The sequence below is a fragment of the Cuculus canorus genome, chromosome 1 (assembly GCF_017976375.1).
Source record: "Cuculus canorus isolate bCucCan1 chromosome 1, bCucCan1.pri, whole genome shotgun sequence".
Classification (NCBI taxonomy): domain Eukaryota; kingdom Metazoa; phylum Chordata; class Aves; order Cuculiformes; family Cuculidae; genus Cuculus; species Cuculus canorus.
The window spans coordinates 5,737,605-5,763,646 of NC_071401.1; the positions used below are offsets into that span (position 1 = coordinate 5,737,605).

General features: G+C 39.4%; 1 protein-coding gene across 1 annotated transcript; it reads right to left on the minus strand.

The window, feature by feature from the left end:
• Positions 1 to 847: 847 nt before the first annotated feature.
• LOC104055355 (protein NPAT) lies at positions 848 to 26,031 on the minus strand. The gene is made up of 18 exons (XM_054058916.1): positions 25,809 to 26,031; positions 23,668 to 23,786; positions 22,071 to 22,131; positions 20,511 to 20,583; positions 19,990 to 20,030; positions 18,697 to 18,927; positions 18,128 to 18,212; positions 16,752 to 16,884; positions 16,182 to 16,273; positions 16,007 to 16,094; positions 14,200 to 14,296; positions 13,559 to 13,690; positions 10,701 to 12,380; positions 7,577 to 7,692; positions 7,376 to 7,484; positions 6,180 to 6,237; positions 3,398 to 4,553; positions 848 to 2,180 (listed from the first exon to the last, which is right to left on the minus strand). Exons 1-18 carry the CDS (start codon positions 25,999 to 26,001, stop codon positions 2,103 to 2,105), a joined length of 4,542 nt encoding a protein of 1,513 aa, XP_053914891.1. The 5' UTR covers positions 26,002 to 26,031; the 3' UTR covers positions 848 to 2,102.
• Between the last annotated feature and the right edge of the window lie 11 nt (positions 26,032 to 26,042).

A 26,042-nucleotide genomic window follows, 5' to 3' on the forward strand; every position in this document is an offset into this window, starting at 1 on the left:
GCCAGCTCACAGCCCGGAAGGCTAACCTTATCCTGGGCTGCATCCAGAGAAGTGTGGCCAGCAGGTCGAGGGAGGAGATTCTGCCCCTCTATTCCTCTCTTGTGAGACCTCATCTGGAATACTGTGTCCAGTTCTGGAATCCTCAACATAAGATGAATATGGAATGGTTGGAATGGGCCCAGAGGAGGGCTACAAAGATGATCAGAGGGCTGGGGCACCTTCCATATGAGGACAGGCTGAGAGAGTTGGGCTTGTTCAGCCTGGAGAAGTCTCCAGGGAGACCTTATAATGACCTTCCAGTACCTGAAGGGGACTACAGGAAAGCTGGGAAAGGACTTTTGACAAGGGCATGGAGTGACTGGAAAAGGGGAAATGGCTTTAAATTGGAAGGGGGAAGATTTAGATTAGATATTAGGAAGAAATTCGTCCCTGTGAGAGTAGTGAGGCACTGGCACAGGTTGCCCAGGGAAGTTGTGGCTGCCCCATCCCTGGAGGTGTTCAAGGCCAGGTTGGATGGGGCCTTGGGTAGCCTCGTCTGCTGGGAGGTGTCCCTGCCCATGGCAGGGGGGTGGGAACTGGATGATCTTTAAAGGTCCCTTCCACCCCAAACTATTCTATGATTCTGAATAGCAGATCTATTCTGAAATGCCACATATGAACTCTCAGAATACTGAGACGCATTAACTGCCACCAGGTAGTAAAAAGACAATTGGTTTCACCACTCTGACAACTACTGCTGTCAGAACTTCCTCTTCAATACTAAAAATGACTGACCAGCACTACTTCTATGTACAACATCTGCAAAGCTGCTCGGGGGACTTAGAAAATATTAAGCAAGACACCGAACTTCTTATTAAAACAAAAATATTTATTCAAGCTGTAAATGCTCTGCAGTATTTAGTTATCGGATGGGTTTAATATAAACATCTACTGCATAATATTGGTTCCTTAGGAATCCTTGTATTCTATCTGAAACATTGCCCTGTTGCTGTACAGATCTCTTAAAAGAAAACTTGCGTTTTTTTAGGACAACAATTTGAGAACAAAGGCAGAAATACCAGTAGAGAATTCTGTGGTCATAGAGCAAGGCTTAGTGTGGCAACTTTCACCCACACCAATGATGACTAAAACATAGGCAGAGCTTCTCCTGGGCCTGTTCTGAAGGAGTTTGTTTAGCAGCTATGATAAATTCTGTACTAAACAGAAGGGGTGGATGCAATTTTTTTCCATGTGTGGCTAAAGGCATAAGTGACATCACCAAACGCTGTCTCAGTCCAAACAGCCGTTAAAAGAATTGACTTTTGCAGTAGAATATGCCAAAATTCTTGTCTGGCTGGTGTTACGGCTCCAATACTCACACTGGGGTATGAATACAGAGGTTAAACTGCAACAAGGTATGTTGTTTGAGAACAGCTTTTGCATTTAGACACCATCCTACACAGCAAATACTGTAAAGAGATGAGGACTATCCAAATATGAGTGGCTGGTTGGGAAAAGCTCTGCTAGATGAGAAATACTTTGGAGGTTTTATGGGCCTTACCTTTAGTTACCAGTTATTTTTGTTAACTCATTCAAAGCCTTACAACAGGAGGTGGACAGTTAGGAGAGAAGGGAGTGTTAGTACAAGCCAGTGACCTCTCGAGACTGGGTCCCTTTCAGCTTCAACAAGACAATGGGAAGTGGCCAAGTGAGCTAGCTGCCCACATCCAAAACCAGTGAACTACGAACGCTGCCTTCAAATTCACAACCTTCTCACAAACCGATGAAGGGGTTCGGCTGGGTAAGTAGAGAACGCAGCAGAACACAGACAACGTGGTGGAACAGGAAAACATACAACTCTTCTTACATTACATTTATACAAATGTACAAGTTTGCAAATTAAATGGCTCTATAATTACACAAGTGCTTTTTCAAAAATAAACATATACCAACGCAATGATATTTACAATTAGCAAACTGCTTCAGAAAGCACGGTTTTGCTATAAAGTGAAACTGCAGTGCACTGAAAGTGCAACTCCACCTTTAAAACTAACTTCTCTTCCCATGCAAACCCCCAGCACAACACCACCCAGCTTTCAACAGTCACAGTTCAACAACTTTTTTCATTCATCATAATGCAAGGACAACAAGAACTTGTCCACATCCATTCCTGCTGGAAAAGAATTTGGTAGCTTCTTTTTCTGTAAGAGAGGAAAAGAACAGTTGAATTAAATATTAAGAACTTGGGATACTGCTGCATCTCTGAGCATTACTTTTTTCCTCATCCTTCCATCTGCCTTGTAGACATGCCAGCACAATGTCTGCCCAAAAGTCAGACACAGAAACGCACGTACACTTACACGTACCCCGGGGGTACAAACAGTGAGGTGGTGGGACAGGGACAGCAGAATTCTCCACTCCAGCACCGTCTGCCCACTCAGACTTCAGACAGGCACCGCCTTGTAGCTCTTGTCCCATACACAGCACAAGTTAAGTGGGTTGGAACGAGATGATCTTTAAGGTTCCTTCCAACACAAACCATTCTATTCCATGATTCTTCAGTTACAACACTTCAGTAGTGCACTATAACTAAATATGGTCGATTATGAAGTTATATTGTGTCTCCATTTTGATTATTTTCATGTCTCACACCTTTGCTATTTTGCCATTCCCTTCCCAAGTCAAATGCTACAGAGACAGGGAATACGCAAAATGGGGATTCCTAGTCCTGGTGGCAAACAGGGATGCAAGCCGAAGGGCTCTTTATCAGAGAATGCAGTGATGGGACAAGGGGTTATGGTTTTAAGCTGAAAGAGGTGAGATTTTAGTCTAAACGTTAGGAAGAAATTCTTTGCTGTGAGGGTGGTGAGGCACCGGAACTGGTTGCGCAGAGAAGTCAAGGAAGCACCATCCCTGGAGGTGTTCAAGGCCAGACTGGATGGGGCCTTGGGCAGCCTGGTCTGGTGGGAGGTGTCCCTGCCCATGGAGGGGGGTTGGAACTGGATGACCTTTAAGGTCCTTTCAAACTAAAACATTCCATGGTTCTATGATTCTATAAACAGCTTGAATACTAGTAAGGCTTAGTTTGAGTTTGGCCTAATTCCTACATTCCACCTAGAAACCTAGTCTGAATTTAGATTTAGAAACTCACTCATGATTTAAAGAGAAATAATTTCATTTTCATAGGTACGTGCAGAGTCAGCAGGAGTTACTGGTGTCTATCTGAAGACTACAGTAATCTTAAAAAAACTGTTGGTTCAGGGTAAGCTCAAGAGGCAAAGTTGGTAGAACTGACAAATATAAATAGGATGTCGGGGATTCGAAGCAGGACTTTGAACCATGCCATTACAAATAATATCTATATAGATGTCTAATAGATATTTATAATTTAAATTAAAAGAGAAATGCCTGTACTTGCCTTTATTTTCTTCTTTTTTGATGGTGTTGGAGAGCTTTGAAGCTCTTTTCTATTTGAAGAACGAGAATTTCTCTCGCTCTCATTCAAGTCCTCTAGTTTCCTTTTCTTTACGGTACTCCGTAAAGATCTGAACTGTTGAGTATTGTCCTTCAGGGGAGTTGCAGTGCTAGTCCTTGCAATAGCTGCTCGGGACAGTATCATCAGTGTGTGAGCAGCCATACTGACACTGTTTTCGCTCCCCGTTTCACTCGCTGGGCTGCAGGCAGGCAAGTCTGGCGTAGCAGGGGGTACCATTATTCTGGGCGTTGTGCTGTCCTCGTTGAAGCGCCGACAGGTCGGTGTCCGTACGCTATCTGTAGTATCATCCGTATGCCTATCCCCAACTCCAGATGGTGTACGGGGAACTGGCAGTTCTCCATTTTCAACTGTTTTACTGGTCGGACTATGCCACTGAATGTCTTGCAGCATTTCCACACATTGTTTTGTGAATGGACTTGAGAGGCAAAGGCCTTGGTTGGAAACCTTACCTGATTCTCGCTTTGGCTCCTTCGAAGACAAAGAAACAGACACAGAAGATTTGCTAGTCCCATTTGACAGTGACCCTTGTTTTTTGTTGAGCTCTTGCACTGAAGCAACTGTCTTCTCATTCCATAAACTAACACTTTGCTGGCCGTTTGAGAGTTTAGCAGTGTCCTGGTTCTTCTGTTTTTCATCAGTATCTCTTCGCAATTCATTTTCTTTATTTGCTGTAGTCTTGTGGAAGGGATCTAAAGGAGGTGCTGCAGTTGCTGCCTTTCGCTCAGGCTGTGGCTCCTTTGCAGATGCGCTTCTGTTGCTACCAACTTCCGGCTTACACAGAATTCGAGGCAATGTTTTATCTTTCTCTCTCTTTGCCAACTGTGCCTTAGCAGAGGATGATGCTGAGTCAACAGCAAATACAGTATTTTCGTTTCTTTCTTTTTGGCATAAACTCTTAGTAGTCTGAATTTGAGTGTTCCCTCCTGAAGTGGGTAGGATGTTATCAAAGCAAAGCACTCTCCTATGACTTTCACTTGGTCTTGAATTTGAGCTCGTGCTCTCTCCTGGTGCCACAAGTAAGTTCTCCTCCACTTTCCTTCCTAGTTCTGCAGTGATAAGCCTGTCCGAATTTCCAGTCCTGAAAATAAGATGAAAACACTTCAGCAACATCCTTGTCTTACTATGCAAGGTCACTTCAGCTGGCTCAAAGACCCCACCTATCTCCCCACACATCCATTTAAAGCTCTCTCTGTTCTCTAAAGTATTTTATCAACACACAAAGACCAAGAATAACAGATGATAATGGCAGAAAGCTAAGAGAATGACAAAAAAGATCACAAAAAGGTACAAAACAAAGTCTGTACAAAGAAAAATTAGGCAGACTGGGCTCTTCAGCCTGGAAAGAGAGATGATTTAGTAGCAGACAGGTACGACTGGGCTTAATGACTCAAAGGTCTTTTCCAACCTAGTGATTCTATGACCCTATGACTGACGGGAAGCGCAACAGAGCTCTGGGAAAAAAGCCAAAGAGAAGGAAACTATTTGCTGTATATTCCAGTGGAAGAAATAAGGACATCAAGCACAACCGGAGTCAGGTTCAAAACAAAACAAGAAGGTTTGGACATTGCATGTAATTAAGCCTGGTAACTTTTTAACCCTGGGGTATTTGTGGATGCTTTTTTTTTTTTATTTGAGTTCTAAAAGAAACTAAGCACATTCACAACAGGACAGTCCATCCCAGAATAGTGGTTGTGGTTCAGGAAGGGTGTGGTATCTTAGGGATGGTAAAGAAGGTACAGGCAGTAGCAGTTTGAGACGAGACAGATGGCAGAGAGTAGAAGTGAGAAATTACGTCTCCTTATTGGGAACATTTTGCTCTCTTCGCAATGCAAAATATGCCTGAGATTGATTAAAATTAACAGAAGGCTGAATTATCAAAATTATATTATTCTAAATCTTGCTCTTGTGGCTTTTTAAAATAACTAATCTTTGCATGCATGTACCCTATAAACCTTGGTCTATGCTGGGGTTTTATTTTTCTTTTTCAATAAGTTGACTTTATTGTTCCTGTTTTCCTCCACTTTTCCAACATTGTAACCGAGTTCTGGATCAGAATGGTTTCAGTTGGAAGGGACCTTAAAGCTCATTCAACTCCAACCTCCCTGCTGTGGGCAGGGACACCTCCCATTTAATTTTTATAATAAAAGAACGTTTTACCTTTTACATTTCGAGAGAATATTTCTGTTTCTACACTTGCTCATTCCAACATCCTTTTGATTCCAAAGGTTATTAATGATAAAGAGTTACTACTGATGTCTTGCTTTCTTCTCTCTCACTCACCCAACACAACACTAGTGCCTATCCTGATTAGCAATTAAATTATATTCATTAGTATATTTTTAAAAAAGGATTTACTCATTAAAATCTTCCAGTAAACATAACAAGTAATTTCTGCTACCTGGAACGCCATTCAAACAATTTTTATTTGATGACTGAGATGGGTGAAAATAAACACAAAGCCATACAAAACTCATACAGGAACAGTAACAGCAGAATTCTAGCACAGGTTTGTCACTCGGATGTCGCTGCACTAGTACTGACACACATCTGCATGGATACTCCTAGCATACAGAAGGGGGAGGAAAAAAGAAAGAGATAATGCTTATGCTGCTGCTAAAAAGGCTGTTCTCCTCCCAGTCAATACAGTACAGAGAAATGCACAGCAGGGAAAAGAAAGCAAGTTTGCATGCCCAGCACTACTGACCTTTGCATTCGAGAATTTGTATGGTTCAGAGGCTCAGCTACACTTGGTACCAGTTTTCCTGGAACAACAGATGAAGCATTAATAACTACAGCATTCCGACTCAATCACCTCACAGTCAGTCCAATGGCATCTGTAAACGTGGCACTTAGGGGCACAGTTCAGCCATGGACTTGGCAGTGTTAGGTTAATGGCTGGTCTTGATCCAAAGGATCTTTTCTAACTTAAACGATGCTGCGATTCTATGACATTTCACATGACAGAGAATCCATAAAGAAAAACCCAGCAGCAAAACTCTGCAACTTTTTCATAGTTTTCAAACGTATGGATTACCAGCTAAGCAAAGGTCACTAAGTAACCATAAACAAGAAAGTTTCCTTGCTGTTTACCTTTAGATAATACATGGTCCAGGCAAGGAAAAACTAATTAAGCTGGACTTAAAAATGGACAGTGGGGATTTACAAGAAGAAGGGAACTAACCACAGGGAGCTCTCAGTTATCTATCAGCAAAGCAGAATGCAGACTGCCTACACCATCCTAGATTTCTTCTTGTTTTGCGGCTTCATTCTGTTTTCATTTTCATGTGTAAGCCTACTCTTCTTGTACAAGTTGTCCTTATAACTCTGTTCATACTGTACTATCAATTATTTTTCTTTAACCCTTCCCAATATTGAGAAATTAACAACTCCAGTCTTGTTTCAATTCACTAAAGCTAGGCCACAACTAAATAAATATATAGAAATGTATCCTTGAAATAGGAAAGATAAAACAGTGTATTTTTTTTATAAATGCGCAACACATCTGTTAAATATTTTCCCTCATAAATGTGTGGAAATGTTGATTCTCCTAATAACTTCTGTATTCTCTATATTTCTATGTGGCTTCATTTTGATGGCAACAGTAAACTGTGCTTACAATCAATGAGATGAAAAATAACTAGAAATATAAAGCAAAGTACTTCTTTAACTGAAAATTTAAATTTCGAAAATAAGCTTGATCCCAAATCTGGCATTATTTAATATGCTGGGAATCTTCTTTATAAATCGAGCAAATAGTTACCAATTACAGGTTACAGGCCTCTCTCAAAGCCATCCCAGCAGTTTCCTGGCAGAGAAGCACTGGAATTTATGAAACCATCAGTGAGAATCAACACATCTTTATAATCCCCACTTTCCTTCTCAGAAATGCAAGGTGAGTACCTGTATTAGTTTTGTTTCTTGCTCCAGGAATCTTTTGTGATTTGGGAGGAATGGGAAGTTTTGGGACACTTCTACTGCATACTGGATTAGTCACAGGCATATGTAGAACCTTGAAAGAATCATAATATTCCATTACAATTTACCAAAAGACACCTTAACCCTTCAGTTTTAATTTTGAAATATTTATTTGTGATGCATTACCTGGCGGGCAGGTGCTGAGAAAGTATTTCCATTTTGTCCTACTACTGAGAGGGGTATCATTCCCACCATTCCTTGCAAAACAGGTTGCACTGGAGATGCAATTATAATGGCAGAACCTAAAAAAATATCAGTGTTACAATTGTACAGAAACAAAAAGACTTCAGAGAAAACAAAGCTTCAAGATAGGATTACTTAAAAATATACACAGTCAAACCTGTAGCAAAAGCTCCGGCTTTTTAAACATACTTTATGGTTCTTACCATGTCACTGCTGGAAACTGGGTAAGTAGCTGTTATTTTAGTCCAGACTTTAAGTAAATAATCCGATTTGTCTTCCTTTTTAAGAAGTGGTTCACAGTTCACAGCCATTGTGCCCTTGTAATCGGCACTGGTGTGACCACACCTGAAATCCTGTGTTCAGTTTTGGGCTCCTCATTACAAGAATGACATTGAGATGCTGGAGTGCGTCCAGGGAAGGGCAATGAAGCTGGTGAAGGTGCTGGAGAACAAGTCTTATGAGGAGTGGCTGAGAGAACTGGGGTTGTTAAGCCCGGAAAAAAGAAGGCTGAGGGGAGACCTTATCGTGGTCCACAACTGCCTGAAAGGAGGTTGTAGCGAGGTGGGTGTTGGTCTCTTCTCCCAAGTGACAGGTGATACAATAAGAAATGGCCTCAAGTTGCACTAGGGGAGGTTCAGATTGGACATCGGGAAAAAATTCTTCACTGAAAGGGTTCTCAGGCACTGGCAGAGGCTGCCCAGGAACGTGGTTCAATCACCATTCCTAGAGGTACTTAAAATACTGGTAGATGAGGTGCTCAGAAATATGGTTTAGTAGTAGACAGGTATGGTTGGAATCAATGGTCTCAAAGGTCTTTTCCAACCAACCAATTTTAATTAATCTTGAAGTAAGGACAACATACTGATGTTAAGGTTTGAACTTCAAGTTAATTTACTGAAACCAGAAAAAGCAGCATTAAATAGTTCACTTGGCTGCTTAGCAAAAATAAACTATTATTTACACCCTATTCCTGACAATTACTGTGCTCAAAAGTTGTTAGTGGAATTTTTCTTTCTTTCAGTGCACCCACACCACTTTCCCTTTCTGAGCACACGAGAAGCTGAGAAAGGCTAAATATGCATATACCTAACATACATTCCTGGCTGGTAAGAGGTGTTAAATGATGTACATGAAGACTTCAATTAATCAGTGGGTGTGAGATCAGCTGTTGAAATGAAAAAAAAAAAGGCTCAATGAGACTAACATGGACTATTCAGGCCAAAATTTCCCACTTCATCACTGAAATCATTACAATATTAGTTTTGCATTAGTTATCATAAAATCATAGAATGGTTTGGGTTGGAAGGGACCTTGAAGATCACCCAGTTCCAACCCTGCCACCATGGGCAGGGACACCTCCCACCAGACCAGGCTGCTCAAGGCCGCATCCAACCTGGCCTTCAACACCTTTCGGGAAGGGCTTCACCAGGGAAACTTTCCTGGGAAACCTGTGCCAGTGCCTCACCACACTCATCGTGAAGAATTTCTTCCTAATGTCGAATCTAAATCTCCTCCTTTCCAATTTAAAGCCATTCCCCCTTGTCCTATCACTCCATGACCTGCAGATATAATCACAGAATCATAGGACAGTTTGGGTTGGAAGAGACTTTAAAGATCACCCAGTCCAACCCCCCTGCCATGCACAGTGACAGCTCCCACTAGATCAAGCTGCCCAAGGCCCCATCCAACCTGGCCTTGAACACCTCCAGGGATGGAGCCACCACAACTTCCCTGGGCAACCTGTGCCAGTGCCTCACCACTCTCATCATGAAGAAGATTCTCCTTATGTCTAGTGTAAATCTGCCCCTCTCCAATTAATAATCATTGCTCCTTATCCTAACACAACATGCATTTTTAAAAAGTCCCTTCCCAGCTTTCTTGTAGCCCCCTTCAGGAACTGGAAAGCCACTAATAAGGTCTCCACAGAGCCTTCGCTTCTCCAAGCTGAACAACCCCAACTCTCTCAGCCTGTCCTCAGAGCAGAAGTTCTCCAGCCCTCTGATCATCTTCATGGCCCTCCTTTGGATCTGTTCCAACACTACCAATAGTTATACCAAATAATTGGTTGTAAAAGTGTCCTCCTGCCAGATATACTGGAATTATAAAAGAAAGGAAACTACTAAACCACGTTAATTGTAAAGTCAAAGAAAAATTCAAAAAGTGAAAGAAGTATTGATTCCACACAGTTCTTCAGACATATGAGCACCACCAGGAAAAATATAAAATGCATACAATCAGGCAAATTTCTATTTCACTCCCTGTGAACAAAGCCTGAAGCCAATAGCTGCATAAAGAAATCACAAATATAGAAGAGGCCAGCATGCTAGAATCCTGCACACACTGTTGCACTGACCTCTAACCACAACAAAAAAACTACACACCAAAATTCACATCTAACTGCGAACTGTTTTTAGTTTTGGAAAGAAATCTCGATGTGTTGCTTATAAGCAGTTTATAATTCGGTTAAACATTTTAAAAAGCGCTCAAAATTCCCATCGCTATTGTAATAAAAATGTTTGCATCAGGAGAGATTTTGTATTATGGAAAGAAATAATGTCACACTTTTGTATTTGTCTAAAAGTATTTCTAGTGTAAACGAGGTCTTTGGAAAAATAAAACAGAACAAAAAAGGAAGTAATGTTGAGAGGAGCATCTACATCCAGCTAGTCATCTAAACTAAATGTGGGTACCCACAACACGCAGCATTCTATTTATAACAGGAAACTTATCAAAACAATCAGATTTACTTAACTAAAACAGAATCTTTTCCAGGATACATCAAAACATGCTTCCTAAATTTATCGCTGCTAAAATTTAAGCTTCTGAAATATGAAGCTGGTTTTTATTATTTTTTTCAAAGCAGCCTGCTCAATGACTCCTCATAATTTTTATTTCATTTTTAGTAGCAACTAATACCGTCAAAGAATACAGAATTCCTGGCTAGTTCAAATGGGCAGATAGAACAGTGTTTAAAAATCTGTGTATTTTTAATGCGCTTACAAAAGAAAAGAATAAAAATGCTATATAAATAACACATTTTCAGTCGTTTTTCTAATAATGAGATTACCTTGTGAAAAATTTGGGGAGACAGGCTGGTTTGCTGCAAATGAATTGCTGGATCTAAGAGGAGTCCGTAACTGCTGTACAGCTGGAGTTTGAGCAGCAAGTGGCATAGAATTGCTGGGCAATACAACCACGTTTGATGGTGTTACAGCTGGGTCCGTCACACAGGTGGCTATATAAAGGTTGTTTGAATTCCCAAAAGCTGTGCTTGTTGTCGGCATCAACTGTATAAATCCCCCTTCCTTGGAAAGATTAGTTTTATCTGCAACTGAAAAAACAGAGCCATCTTCATTCTGGGAGTTACCTAACGTGACCACAGGATCCTTAGGTCTAAACAAAAGAAGATTCTGCTCTGCCAAAGCTGAATCCACACTTTTTTCTGTGTCTTCTGAGCTTAGACATTTGGACAGCCCTGTACTTTTGCTTGGAGATTTGGCTGGAGAAGACAATATTATAGTTGGCAAACTTTCTCCTGTGATGCTGGAAACAGCATTATTTAACTCTGTGTCTGATGAAATAAAAGGATCGTCACTAATGATGATCTTGAGGGACATTATATTAGAAGGATCCACATCCATTGGTTGACTACTAGAAGAAACACCGCTTATACTTTTGGCCTCAGTACCCGATTCATCTGTAGAGGATGCAGTTTCTGGGAGAGGAGAGTGGCATATTTCAGATGTAGTAAGATTATTTTCCGTGGATACTACAGAAATTTCTGTACATGCTTGATCATCAGAGGAGAAATAGATATTATCAGCATCTACTTTTGTAGAAGATGAAGGTTCTTGCATTTCCACTTGCGTTCCCTCTGAGTTTGACAGTCCTGAAGGAAGGTTAATATCTTTCTTATAAGGCTTATCAAGTGTTTGCTGATCATTTGAGTAAGGTTTGTTAGACGTATCCACAACTTCAAGCTGCAACTCTGTTTTGTCAGGATTGGAAATCTTCACTGCAGACCTTGCGGCACAGTCCGACTGCATACTCTGTTCCTGATGGTCAGAGTGGTGGCAGGAGTTCTCCTGTAAGACACCAGCTAAGGCAGTGGTATCATTTGTTATAGCCTGTTCTTTTTCTGTATCTGCTGATGGGCTAGAAACCAATGAATTGTTTTTTCTCAGCAGTATGCTGTGGCCAGGGCTCCCATCAGAAGGGCTTTTAGCAAGTGTTTTTTCAGGCAGTGATGTATCTGGTGATAAGTGACATTTACTTCCAGAATGCGTTTTGTTTTCACTGGCTGTAGTACCTTCTGCCAAAGACACCAAAGTAATCTGTGAATGACCAGAGTGAGTGTATTCTAAATTAGGACTACTTTCAGCACCATGACTCAGTGGGCCTTTTTCAATTTCCATAGCTCTTTCACTGTCAGATACCACCACGGGCGACTCTCTTTTATCATAAGACTCTCCACACTGCTCACTACATTCGCCATCAGAACTCTGTCTCTTGTTCAGTTCAGTCAAACCAGGCACAGAGTCAAAAGAGATTTCAAGCTCTCCAATATGTTCAGATGTAACAGTTTTAAGTACTTCAGTCTGCTTCCTTGGTCTACAGTTTCCATGAAGCTGTTCGTGGTTTGTATTTTTCTTAGTAGTGTCATGATCGTTAATGTTGGTCTTCAAGGCACATGATGCTTCTCCTAACTGAAAACCTTTACAGGATAGCAATTCTCTAGAATTATCACCTGTAAAACAGAGAAAAAATTAGTTCCGTAATTATTAGAACAGATGGTCCTTTTATAGCTTTTTAGAAACAACTTATTAGTTAAATGGACAACTGTTTCACATGAAAGCTAAATAGGAATAATGCTACTCATTCTTACTTTCAAGTTTAGTGGAAAGTATACGAAACATACAGTTATACACATTAGGCAATTCATCAAATCAGTGTGTACATAAATAATAAGCGTACACCTAATAAGCAATGGCTCAAATCACTAAATCAGATTTTCAGAAGCACAAAAAAAATCTCTCAGTATAAAGACCTCTTGGGTCTGCTTTCACTAAGTGTCTGCTACTGACGTTACGAACAAGGTAGACAGACTAAATGCCCCTTTTTTCCAGACTCTTTTTGTGTATTAATTAACCAATCCATTACAGAACAGTGAGAAAAGATAGATGTTAGATGTAAAATATTATCTTAGTGTGTTCCACAACAAATATCGCGAAGTATCTCAGTTTCAAATGAGAAAATGGATATTTGAAGATATGAGCAGGGGACTGGAGCACCTCTCTTTATGAGGAAAGGCTGAGTGAAGTCTCTTCAGCCTGGACAAGACAAGACTGAAAGGGGATTTATCAATGCTTATAAATATTTAAAGGGCAGGTATCGGGAGAATGGGGCCAGACTCTTCTCAAAGTGCCCAACAACAGGACAAGGAACAAAGAGTACAAACTGGAACACAGGAGCAACATGAGGAAAATCTTCTTTACTGTGAGGGTGACAGAGCACTGGAACAGGCTGCCCAGAGAAGTAACGAAATCTCCTTCTCTAGAGATATTCAAAACCTGCCTGGACATGTTCCTACACAACTTGCTGTAGATGAACCTGCTTTAGCAAGGGGGTTGGACTAGGCGACCTCCAGAGGTCTCTTTCAACCCTGAACATCCTGTGATCTCCTGGTTTCATTTAGGAACTTGCCAAGTACAACTTGTAAGTACACTGATGGACTACTGTAAATTTAACAGACTGAAACTTTATTATAGACCAGGCATATCTGTATATTCATGCAATGTAAATATCACATTGGATATTACTATTTAGAACAAAGAATCTGAAATGAACAAATTGTCTGAAAATATTTTCATAATGAGAAGCAAACAGACTAAAAGAAATCTTAAAGAAAAAAACCCAACCACCTACATCTACTAGTTTCTTCTGTTCCTAAGGAACTTTCAAGTGTTTCCAGGTTATCCTCATCCACCAAGATTGCATTTTCCACTCCGCTCTGGCCAGAAATACCAGCAGGTAAGTTCTTGTTTACCTTGCTCTTTCCTATTTTCAAAATAAAGGATGAAGAATGATTAAATATGACATTTTACACACAGATGTGATTACTACATTTTAGATGAAGCATGGAGATTTCAAATTCGAGAAATGCCACCCTAAACTCAAAGAACTTTTTGTTTATATTCATTACTAATCCAGAAATAGCATAAAAACATCTTTATCTTTTATGTGAGGATATCCCTGATCAGACAAACAGAAAAATTTTGCAACATCATAGAAAAGTAAGTTTGAACTATCATCCTTTAGACCAGAAAATAAGAGCAACAAAACAATCAGTGATCCAGCACAAAACCAGAATTTCAGCCACAAGAAAATGTTGTACTTTAAAGTCATCTGTAAATGTACATGAAAATCTAATTCTGAATTGAGACAGTCCCTTTCTCTTGCATAAGAGGCCAACTGGATTACCTCTGCTTCTTCAAGCAATACTTAGGAAAACCCCATTATTTGTGACGCTTCATGGTAATGGTACAACTGAGAATAGTAGAGCCTACCATAATCGAACAAGTCAAAGAGTGCCTGAAAAGCTGGATCCGATTCTGTCTGTTCTAGAATGTCCTGTATAGCCTCTTCTGACATGTGAATTTCACCCTGAGAAACAAAGTAGACAGAACTGTTAGAAAGCTACTTTCATATCTTAAAAAAAAGACAAGAATTTTTTCTTTTCCGATTATTTTTAGCTCTATTACTTCTGCACATCAACCTAAAGACTAATGCAGGAAAGATTTCTGTCACAAGTTTAATGTGTTAAAATCTTAGTGACTGAATTTTAAGAAATAACATCTCCGAGAACCTAAACATCTTTGTCAGACATTACACCCTGCACGTGCATATTGGAGTGTTCTCCATATAACGACCAGAGCTGTTTGTTTGAAAAGGGCTAAACCATGGGCCTCTCTGGAAGCATATGAAGATGGTACAAATGTTACGAGCCTGCACTACCCAACTATTGGTAAAAAAAAAAATCCCCAAATTAATCGCAATTTCTTGGTTTTATTATCTAGAAGACGAATACTACACAAAGGGAAGTTTTATTTAATTTACCCATTACATATTCTGTGATATAACTTCCAACTACTCTTCTGTGAAAGGCAGTTGGAAGGCACAGCTACACAGGATATTGCTCTAAGGTTCCTGTTTCAAGCTGACTTATTTGATAGCAGCCTAGGAAGAAAAAGCACTGAGTACATATTCAAGTGCTCAAATACAAAGACTCTCCTGACTTCATGGAGATCCCCTAAGCACTCTGCAACTTTCCATATGGTGGTGGTAAGGGTGGATATCCCATGGGATACGCTTGATTATTTTTTTTCTCAGCTACTCTACACTGAGATACTGCTTTCATTTTATTCTGCTCAGAAAAACAGAATATGGCTTTTCAGCTCCATATTTTGGCAAAAATCATGAAGTGCCAGAATAGATTTTAAAAGAAATGTCTACTTTGTAAACAGTCAACCGCCTGTACTCTCCTGCTGTTTTCATAAGGACTGTGAAGATTATAACTCCCTCTTTAAGAGCCCTTTGTAACTCTGATTGCCAGCTCAACGGCTGTAGGACAATGAAGGGAGAACTCTAAAAGTTTAGCTTGCAGAAGTTGAATGTCCATTTCATCTAAAAGCAAGGAAATATTAAATTTGAAGAAAAAGCATCCTTATTTAGGTTCCAAAGACAATTCTCCTGCTATGCCAGACAATACATGTTTATCACACAGCAAATCAGAAAATCATATCAAACCAAACACATTAGGAGACTGTAAGATATTTTAAACTCCTTTTTTCTTTTCACAATGCTATTGGTCAGACCCTCAGTCAGAAGTTGGTACCCAATTACTGGTACCAAAGATACAGTGCAAGAAAGCAGCTGGTGACTGTGAGACAGGGTACTTAGATCTCAGTCTAGGGATAACATTAACAGCTAACCACTGCCAGAAGAGGTCCTACTTCCTTGGCTTTTGATTCTATTGCATGCTTAGGCTACCTTACACAGGGCATTGGGAATGAATCCAGGTGCTAAACCAGCCCAAAATTCAAACGAGTAAAACACTACTATCCCATCAGGTCAGCCTCTCGAAACTGCCCACTACCATACAACACTGTAAGAGCTAAAAGTGAATACAAGGGAAGCTGTGAAACCGCCCCTATGTAGAAGCCATCCATTAGATTGCTTTACAGTACAGCCTAGCAAGTAAAGAGAGCAACCTCAGATATCAGACAGCACACAGAGGTTCAGCATAGTTCCCATAACTGATCATTCTCATGTACCCAGTCTTCAAAAAAGATAAGTGGGGCAATCCACACCTACCTGAAGCCCGAGGATTTCATCTATTGAAGTCTCCTGTTCCGTGGGACCACTGTCTGTCTGTTTAGGAGCCTGAGCTACATTGCCATCACTGGAACACATTAGTCAGAGTTGAGTTCAGAACTCAAAAATAAATCAATTAAGAATACGTATGAAATTTAGAGGTTCCTTTTATTACCTGCCCAGGATTTTGTTAATATTCTCAGCAAGCTTCTCCTGAAGAGATTTGTTGCTCAAGATTTTCTCTCTGGCATTTTCAATAACCAGTTGCTGAAAAACAGTTTTAAAGTGGTCAGGTTTCTATTTATATCATCGCTACAAAAGAAGCATGAACTGCCAACTTACTGGTAAAGAAAAAAATAAAAATCAATTCAACACAGAGAAGACCCTTTGTAACAGAGACAATCAAACTCCATCTGCATAACATGGCTAAGAAAACCATCCTGCACTTCTAACTCTTCAGCAAGGCTTATTCTGCTCTCTGGTTTCCATTCTCTAAAAAACTACTGTATTCTGACAGCTTACAGGCATCTTAGCAAAGCCAATAAATCAAGGAATTAAACTCTATGTAGCCATGCCATGCTCACTAGTTTAGTAAACAGAAGAACTAGTTCAAATACAAAACAATACATTTATCTTCTAAAGTAAATTCGTATAATATCCAAGACAAACAACATGTAAAAGACTAGTCCTCCTTAGTATGAATTTGTTTCTTAAATTTAAATACCCTCCACAAGTATATACTCACTGGGAAGTTACCATCTATGAATTCTTCAAGTGGCTCACTTTCTTTTTCTATTATTAATTCATCAGGGTCTTGAGAACTTCTAGTTGCTGAAAGAGGTCCAGATGTTGCAACACTTTTCCTCTTCTGAGATTCACTGAAACATACCCGGAAATTTATGATAGATTTTGTGAGACCATAGCAAACAATAGACCTAATGGTCAGTAAATCAAATGTTTCTCTTCTTTACAAATGAAAGAATTAATCCTTGGGCAGTCTGATCTAGTGGGACGTGTCCCTGTCCATGGCAGGGGGGTTGGAACTAGATGATCTTTAAGGTCCCTTCCAACCCAAACTATTCTATGATTCTATGATTCTATGATAATCAACAGAAAATTATCTATATACTGGAAATACAATAAAAGCTAATACCTGTTTCATTATGTTTCATATATTGTGTCCGACTACACAGAAGTTACAAACAAATATAAAGATTGTCGGTAAACAGCGCAGTGACAAACTGAAACCCAGGCTCATTACTCAGTATTTTCCATCCCTCCAGTCCACATTACTGTTACTGGTGGTATATGTTCTAATAACAAGAAAAAGATTTGGGTATCACACTGAAAATAAAGATCTCCCAAGGAGCATCTGTTGCCAAAGAAGCAAACAAATGTCGGGTTCTATAAGAATCTAGATGATGAATAGGAAATGCAATGATTTTTACATGAAATCATAGTGTAGGCTCTTCTGAAAACATCAATAACCAGAGCACTAAAACCACTAACATACAAAAAAATGATGCATGATAGAGGACTTGGAAAAGGTATAAATGAGTAAAAATTTGGAAAAATGATAAGCAAAACAACTGACCGCAATTTAGTCAGAGATAAAGACAACAAACAGAATACAAGAAGACCAGTCAACTCAACAAAACCAAAAGGACATTGGAATCAAAGAAATGCAAAACTAGTGTAAGAAAATTTTTCATGGCACCTTTAATGCAAATATGAAAATTTTTGCTGATAAAGTTCACTGAAGCCAATATTTTTTCTAAGTTAAAAACAGAAAAAAATGCACACTTATACAAATACAGAGAATTTTCATAATTCATAAGAATATTTTGGAAGGAATACTAACTCTCAGGCTCCAAGATTATTTTATGATGTCCAATACTAGAATAATGTAAAGACTGGCTATATGCAATAAAGCACAAGTAGCCTCCTATCAGTCAAATCTTAAGTTCTTTGACTTTCCTTTGTGAAACGTCACACACTGGCCACTATCAGTCCCTATTAAATGTGAAAAACATCACCATCTAAGAAAATTTACACTAGAGGTTAGAACACCACAATCTCTAACTGATCTTAAAAACAACCCCACTACCCTCCCACATTTACCTTTTTCGTCTTCCTGGAGACAGCAAGTTTGAATGAAGCTTTCGTTCTTGTGATGCTGGAACTTGAATGTGTATGAATTCTCCTGCTTTATAATGAAAAGAAATAGAGATCACAATGCCAGCACCTTCTCAGTGACATTGTTAAAGCACTACAAAAGTCTTCACATCACTTATGTTCCAATTGGTTCCTGGGAATTTATACAAAATCATTTTGGTATTATCATGAAAATGAGAATCACCCCTTTTAAATACATCCCAAGAAAAACATCCACTTGATGCGGATCACTCCTATCTGCTAAAGCAGTTTTGGGTGAAGATATAATAACGACAAATTAATGCACTTCTCATCTCTGAACTCACAATAGCAAGCAAGTATTCAAGAGCCATTTCTCTCTGGGGCATTCCTTTTATTTTAATCACTTTAACCAGTTTGAGAGCTAAGGGAAGAAACCATGAATTTTCTGAAACTTTTTTGGTGGAATATGACTAGCCCTGGTTTTAGACAACTTCTGTCTATATCTATAAATTTTTCACGAAAAAAAGGGTTTTAAAAAAAAGTGTGTAACTTACTGCTAAACTTGTTTTCTTGGGTTTGTGATTGGTGCACAAACAACGTATTCAGTCTTGGCTGTGACAAGCTTTGATTTATCACTGGCCTGTGAATAACTTGAGGAGATACAACAGAAGAGGAATTCTGCGGCCCTGACTGATGGGCTACTGACAACAATCCCGAGTTTGCAGGAGCTGATTGCTGAAGCATTCTCTGTCTTTTCATTTCTACAATTCCACTCCTTGTACGTGCTGGAAATAATAAAGACAAGATGAAAATATATGATAAAGGACTTTTTAAAAGGTTGCTGATTTTCCAACACCTAATTAAGGACACGCCTTTGAAACTTTTTCTTGCATTAACAACTAATCATGAAACTCAAAGAATAAGCAACACTCCTCCTTGTATTTTGTTTTACAGGTTTGAATCAAAATAATTCAAGCTTTAAGGCCAACTTGCGTAGACATTGGAGCCACGCTTGTATTCCTGCTTACATACTTACAGGAATGATTCATACCAAAATGATGTTTCATTACATAATATACCACTCATATAATTGACCTTAACAGAAATAGCTAAACCAATGTAAGTTCACATTTATTTATCAGACTAAATCTGACTAATTTAAAGAACAGAACACCACCCAATCCAGCGAATCTCAGATCCAAGAACAAGCACTACCTATATTTTGCATTCTCTTCTCTCACAGGTTACTCAGTAGAAGTACTACAGAGAGAAAAAGATACTTTAAAGTAATACAACTCTTCTTTTATGAGAGTATACTCAGCAGCTTTCGTAATGAAAGACAATTCTAGACAGAACAAGTATCTTTTCATATTTTGCTTAAATATATGTTTGCATGCATAAATAACTGTTTCAAGTTTGTAATACATTTTTATATTTCCCTCCTACAGAAACGAAACTGTATCATGATTAGACTGGTTAAGTTTTTGGTTCCTCTGTGAATTACAAATTTAAGTCAATAATTTCAGGACTGAAGCAGCATTTTTTAAACGTTTTAATCATGCACACTTCTAAAAAGTTTTCAGCAGAGAAGAAAATGCTACACAGAGAATTTAAGCCCCTTACAAAAAGCTCAGCTTTTCTTATTTTCCTTTCTCGATCATGACAGTCATCCACAAACTGCACTGAAGAAAACAGACATGCTGAAAAAAACTACCACAGAAGAGATCTGGCAACATTTTAAGAGTAAGGATATGTTGCTAATTGCTGCAGCATTCCCCCATCTTTTGCCAAAACAGATAATTTGAACATAAATCCTACTGATCCCATGAACCAGCTCAGTTACTTACTCCTCTGGTTAGCAGAAAATCCCGTGGAATTCTGCATGCTCCTAAAAAATAAAGCAGGTGACATAAATAAATGGAACACAATGGAAACACTCGCCTACACAGTGACAGTATTTATATCACATGGTTAATACCAGTCTGACCCCAACCACACATCACTTCAGAAAGCTTCAATCTACTAGTTGTTCTTTCTATTTTTTCAAACAATGGTTACAGATGCTTCAAATTATGCTTACTGTTACATTTTTGATCAAGTCACTACAATGGCATTGCATTCTCAATGAGTCATAGTATATTGTTTCATTAGAGAAGGCCACATACACTGATGTCCTCCTTATCTGCTAATCCTGCCTTAAGAGGTGAAGTGTCTACTCAACTATCAACTCTCGCATATCTATCTTTTCTGCTATCTCTAGAAGCAACAGAGAGCAAAATCATTCTCAATGATAGCAGGAGTTGATCAATACAGGGACTCACCCTTAAGGGTGAAAGTTTACTTTCTTGATTTTTCAAAACTATATTACCTGATCTGAGAAAGCGTATAGTCTAACTTTTTCCACAGAGATGACATCATTGCTGGAACTTCATTTGTTGTTTCTAAAATAAACCATAAAAACATTTTAGATGCCTAAAACCGACACATATTGAGAAAAAATAAAGCTACAAGCAAAAATAATAACTATGGGGTGTTTCAAACACCATTTAGCTTCAGGTGTCTAGTTGCCTTCTTAATATTCTGTTAATTAGAGAGACTTGAATCTGTATTTAAGAGCTTTGATTTATATGAACACAGAGATATCGTGGCTACAGTTCTCAGTTTTAGAAGCCTAAATGAAATGGAGGCAAAGACATTCATGATGATTCTCAACAGAATCTGCACATGGTGTGACTGTGGCAAACACATGTTAACCTGACTTAACTCAGTTCTGTAAATGGTATCCACGTTTCTGAGTCACTTGTGTGCTTTTGAAAATTGTAACCTGGTAGACATGCTTTTAAAAGTAATGGCTTATTTCAAGATGTTCACCCAAACAGGTAAAAACGCTTGGTATTTCTGAAGCACAGACCATTAAAGTGCAAGCAGATCAATTCATATAGTTTTTCAAGGTGCCATGTACAAAGTATTTCAAAGAAATATGTTTGCACCTTAGTTACCATTTCTATTAAATCTACCGTGAAAGGAAAAAAAACATTCAGAAGTGTTCCAAACAAGATTTGTATTAAATCTCAAGTCTTGGAACCAAGCACCACTAAAATCTGATCACACAACATGCATCAGAAAACTGCAAAACTTGGCAACGTTCAGAAGCTCAGCAACTGCTTTTAAAAACAGGAAATGCTCCAACTCTGTCAAAATATTAGGTTATTCTGAAATGATTTTTATTAGTTTTAAAAACAACACAAGAAACATTTCACACCACAGGACTATTCCTGGTTACTTTGTGGAATCATAGAATATCTCAAGTTAAAAGGTATTCATAAGGATAATAAAGTCCAACTCCCTGCTCCTTGCAGGACTACTTAAGCCTAAGCCATATGACTAAAAGCGTTGTCCAGATGCTCCTTGAACTCTTGATAGGCTTGGTGCTATTACCGTTTCCCCGGGGAGCCTGTTCTAGTGACTAACCACCCTCTCAGTGAAAAGCCATTTCCTAATGTCCAATCTGAACTCCCTCTGATGAAGCTTCATTCCATTTCTTCATGTCTTGTTGCTGGTCACCAGAGAGATCAGCATCTCCTCCTCCTATTTATAGTATAAATACTGAACAGTATAATTTCACAAGCATAAACGCATGCTTTTTGCACACTTTATTGTACCTCTGTGCTTTATTACATTAGAAGTTCTGCTCAAATTTGAAGTGAAAACACGTGACAGCAAATCCAAACCAAGATACTCAATTAATTCTGCTTACAAGAAGCTGATCTAGTTGGCTTCTGTCTGCATCATATGGAAACCTTCAACTTCCAGCATAGAAGGATGATTGCTCCAAGTCCATATAACAGTAGAGATACTACCACTTCCTCAAGGAGTTTGTAACAGATAAGTAAGAAAAAAAAAATAAAATCTCATTCTGAAGGCTTACCTTTTGTTTTCATGGCTACATATTCATTAAGAATTGTTGTCAAGTTTTTTCCACACAGGGACTGGAAAAAAAAAATCAGAGCCTTCACTAATAACTCATATTTCACCTGCTGTACCACATTATATTTAAGCAGTTCTTTAGAAGACTACACCATGCTGACCCTCAACACTAGGAACTGTATTTTATGCTGCTGGTGCTGAGTTGTCTCAAACTAGGTACAGAGCAATCTCTGGAACAAAATGCCATTACAAACAAAATCTGAAGTATTTGATCTCATTGCACAACACTAGTATAGCAGTTAGAGCTGCATGACCTCCACTCTCCTTTGTTATTATGGAATAAAACCACAAAAATAAGATGATGAACAGCTTTAACAGAGCAATGAGCATGTATCATCCTGGAACACAATATAAAGATAAAAATTTGAAGAGAACTTCCGTCTCAAGTAGAATTCTTTACAGTCACACAGAATTAACTTTCACATCATATTTACTTGTTCTATTTTTTTAGGCAAAACAAAGAATTAAGGTTACCACTATCATTTGTTGTGCCTTCTTGTCTTGTTTACTAGTGGGATCTCCACAAGGTATGACAAATACAGCCCTTTATTGCAAGGATTTTGAGCTGCAGCAAGAATTTTTTCTTAGACGCTACCATATAATCCCTTTTCTATGAGAAGCAGGACTAATGTTTCTACAATGAAAAGGAAGATAATAGAAAGCTTCAGGAATCTGGATAATCTATTTACATTTGTTTTTTCTAATTTTTGCTGGCAGAGTTTGGTTCTCAATTCCTACCCCCAAAGTACAGATGCCTAAAGGCTTGTAAATTAAAAAGTTCAATGGTCTGTTTTGAATAGGTGCCTTGCATCTCCAAAAAGATTTTCACAAATTTTGAATACTGTGGACCAAATTCCAGACCACACATATAATTAACTGGTATATTAGAAGAATTATACAGAAAACAGGAGGAAGATGCACATATAAACACTAAAGACTGATACAAAGGAATATCTAAAACCTGTAACTTGCATACTATATTAAAAATGCAAAGTATCCAACTACCCTGTAACTATACGCACACATCTACATATGTACCTTCACACTTCACATACGGATCAAAGGAGAAGATGAACTGAAACACAGTTTCTTTCAACCAAATTTGGTAGCCTTAGATAAAGCTGAGGTATCTTATCTAAATATTTAATATGTAGTTGAAATGGAACATTACTGGCTGCTGTGTCTAAGATAGGAATAAATTACAAGAGCAGCCCTGAAATCAACAAAACAAAACCTATGCGACACCCTTCCATAAATTAACTTCAAAGCTATAAAGCAGAGTAAGAGTAACATGCTGAAAACAATTTGCATATTTTATACTTAAATGTTTCTTGGTAAGATTAAATACTAGAAACTAAATAGCTGCTAACACCACAGGATGAAAAAAAAAAAAAACAACCAACTGGAAACCAGAGGGAACAATCTAACTAAATATTTTAAGCAGCATTTGAGAAGCAATTGTTGCACTGACATATTGCAGTTTTCTTTTCCACAGATGCAAGACAATTTAGCTTTCTGCTTTGCAAATACAAACTCACCAGCAAGCAGGCTGGAATAAACCCATCCTCTGTACAGTGCTCTGCATATTCTTTCAGATCTGAGCTTTCCAAAATAAATTCACGGCAGGTAGCTAGAAGTTTTTCCTGTTGCAAATACCCTGCAATCAATCAGGTGGAAAATGTTGATATTTTATTCATTACTTCATCTCAATAGGTATCAAAGAATTAACATAACCAGCTGCATGCCAAGTTGAGATAATCAGGAAAAGATCTGAATGTTAGACAAGGAAAGTGAAGTTATTTTGAGGGAACATATATCTTGCAAAGTATTTCTTCAACAGTTAAAACCAGAAGTACAAAATATTGATTTTACACTGTATTTACAAACTATTTAATACTGGAAGTGAGGCAATATGAACAATTTCTGATTGATCTTTAGTATAGACAAGAAAATAAAAGTCCTTGGCTCAGAAGGCTGACAAACTAACTCTCATATGGGCTGAGCAACCCAGTTCGATAATGAAATGGAATTCTACAATACTGTGTTAATAAAATGCATTAAATGTAACGACAACTCTCCTGCTTCAAAACAGGTAAAACTTGTGCAGCTGTTACAAGAGTGTACTCAAGATTTATTTAAAAAGTCGGCATAGTACAAATACTAATAACAGAAAAATTTTCCCATCACCGTCTGTAATTTTCATTTCAAACAGCTGTACCAGCTGCAACTTGTGCTCTTATGCAACCCAAGTCTCAGCACGTAAAAGGAAATATACTGAAAAAGTTTCCTTTTCCTGAATTCCATTCCTCAGCAAATACATTTCTGCTTTAATGAAAATTTTTAAACCCTGCTATTATCTTCAAATATCCTAAACATTAAAAGACAGAAACAGACCAATCTGAATAAAGGACTCTAGAACAAAGAGCCACAAAAGAAAATATCTCTTCTTTCTTGCTTGGAACAGAACTAAATATGCAATGTTTAAAAGAACGAATAAAACATGTGCCTAACTATACAATGGAGAATATATATATATACTTTTTAGCATATCTATTTCCATGGACCCTCAAAATGGTGCACCTTGATTCCGTAATGCCTACAGAAAAATGCAGCCTTTAAGTTTGCATGAAGATAAATGGGGAGGGACTTCTGACAAGGGCATGGAGTCACAGGACAAGGGCAATAGTTTTAAATTGGAAGGGGGAAAATTTAGATTGGACATTAGGAAGATATTCTTCATGCTGAGGGTGGTGAGGCCCTGGAATAGGTTGCCCAGGGAAGGTGTGGTTGCCCCAACCCTGGAAGTTGGATGGGGCCTCGAGCAGCCTGGCCTGGTGGGCGGTGTCCCTGTCATGGGCAGGAGGGTTGGAACTGGATGTTCTCTGAGGTCTCTTCCAATCCAAAACATTCTAGGATTCTACGAAATGTCTTTCAGCAGATCCAAAATACAACCAGAAAAATAGATCATATTTCAGACACATAAACAAACTTAAGAGTTAAATACAGTTTGGGAACAACCACTGTGACTTTAAACATAATGTTCGACCTGGACTACCTGGCAGAATGTGACTGCGAAAGCCTCAGTATTGATACAGCCTAGGGGATGAAGAGATTGAGAGCAGCCCTACAGAGAAAGACCTGAGGGCCCATGAGAAACCTGACATGAGCTGGCAATCTGTGCTCACAGTCCAGAGGCCAAACATGTTCTGGGCTGCATCAAAAGAAGTGTGGCCAGCAGGTCGAGGGAGGGGATTCTCCCCCTCTGCTCTGCACAGACCCACCTAGAGTCCTGTGCCCAGCTCTGCAGCCCGCAGCACAAGAAAGACATAGACCCATTGGAGCAGGTCCAGAGGAGGACCACTAAAATGATCAAAGCCTTGCCCTATGAGCACAGGCTGAGAGAGCTGAGGTTGCTCAGTTTAGAGAAGACTCCAAGGAGACCTTATTGGGGCCTTTTAATACTTAAGGGGGGGGGCCTAAGAGAAAGAAAAGGCGGGGGGGGAGCTACGAGGACGAAAAGGGGCGCCTACGAGAAGGAAAAAACGGGCCTCACCACGACCCCTCCTCACCCCTAGGGTTCTGCGCCGCTACCTCCTCTTGCCTTCCCTCCCCGGGGGGCCTAATCACGACCCCTCCCCGCCTCGAGAGTCCCTCCCGCCGCCCTCCCCACCTCACTCACCCAGCACCAGCCGGGCCACGTCGGACGGCAGCAACATGGCCCGCAGGGGGCGTGGGGGACCGCAGGGAAGAGGCAGAGGTACACACACCCAGCCGGGGCCGCGGGGTGCCCCGGCACCGAGGGGGAAGGCGCGGAAACTCCACCAGCCAGCGCCGCGCCCGGCCCCTTCTACCGGAAGCCGCGGCCGCCTCATCCGCTTCCAGGTTCTGCCGCGCAGCCTCGCGTCCGCGCGTG

Bases quoted from the DNA above. Each gene is read 5' to 3' on its own strand.
- LOC104055355 (XM_054058916.1), bottom strand. From the start codon at position 26,001: ATGAGGCGGCCGCGGCTTCCGGTAGAAGGGGCCGGGCGCGGCGCTGGC. The intron at 12,381-13,558 runs GTAGGTGGTTGG...TCTGTTTTACAG, and splicing joins AACAGAAGAAACTAGTAGAT to GTGATAATTCTAGAGAATTG. The intron at 7,485-7,576 runs GTAATGCATCAC...GATTCTTTCAAG, and splicing joins TCTCAGCACCTGCCCGCCAG to GTTCTACATATGCCTGTGAC.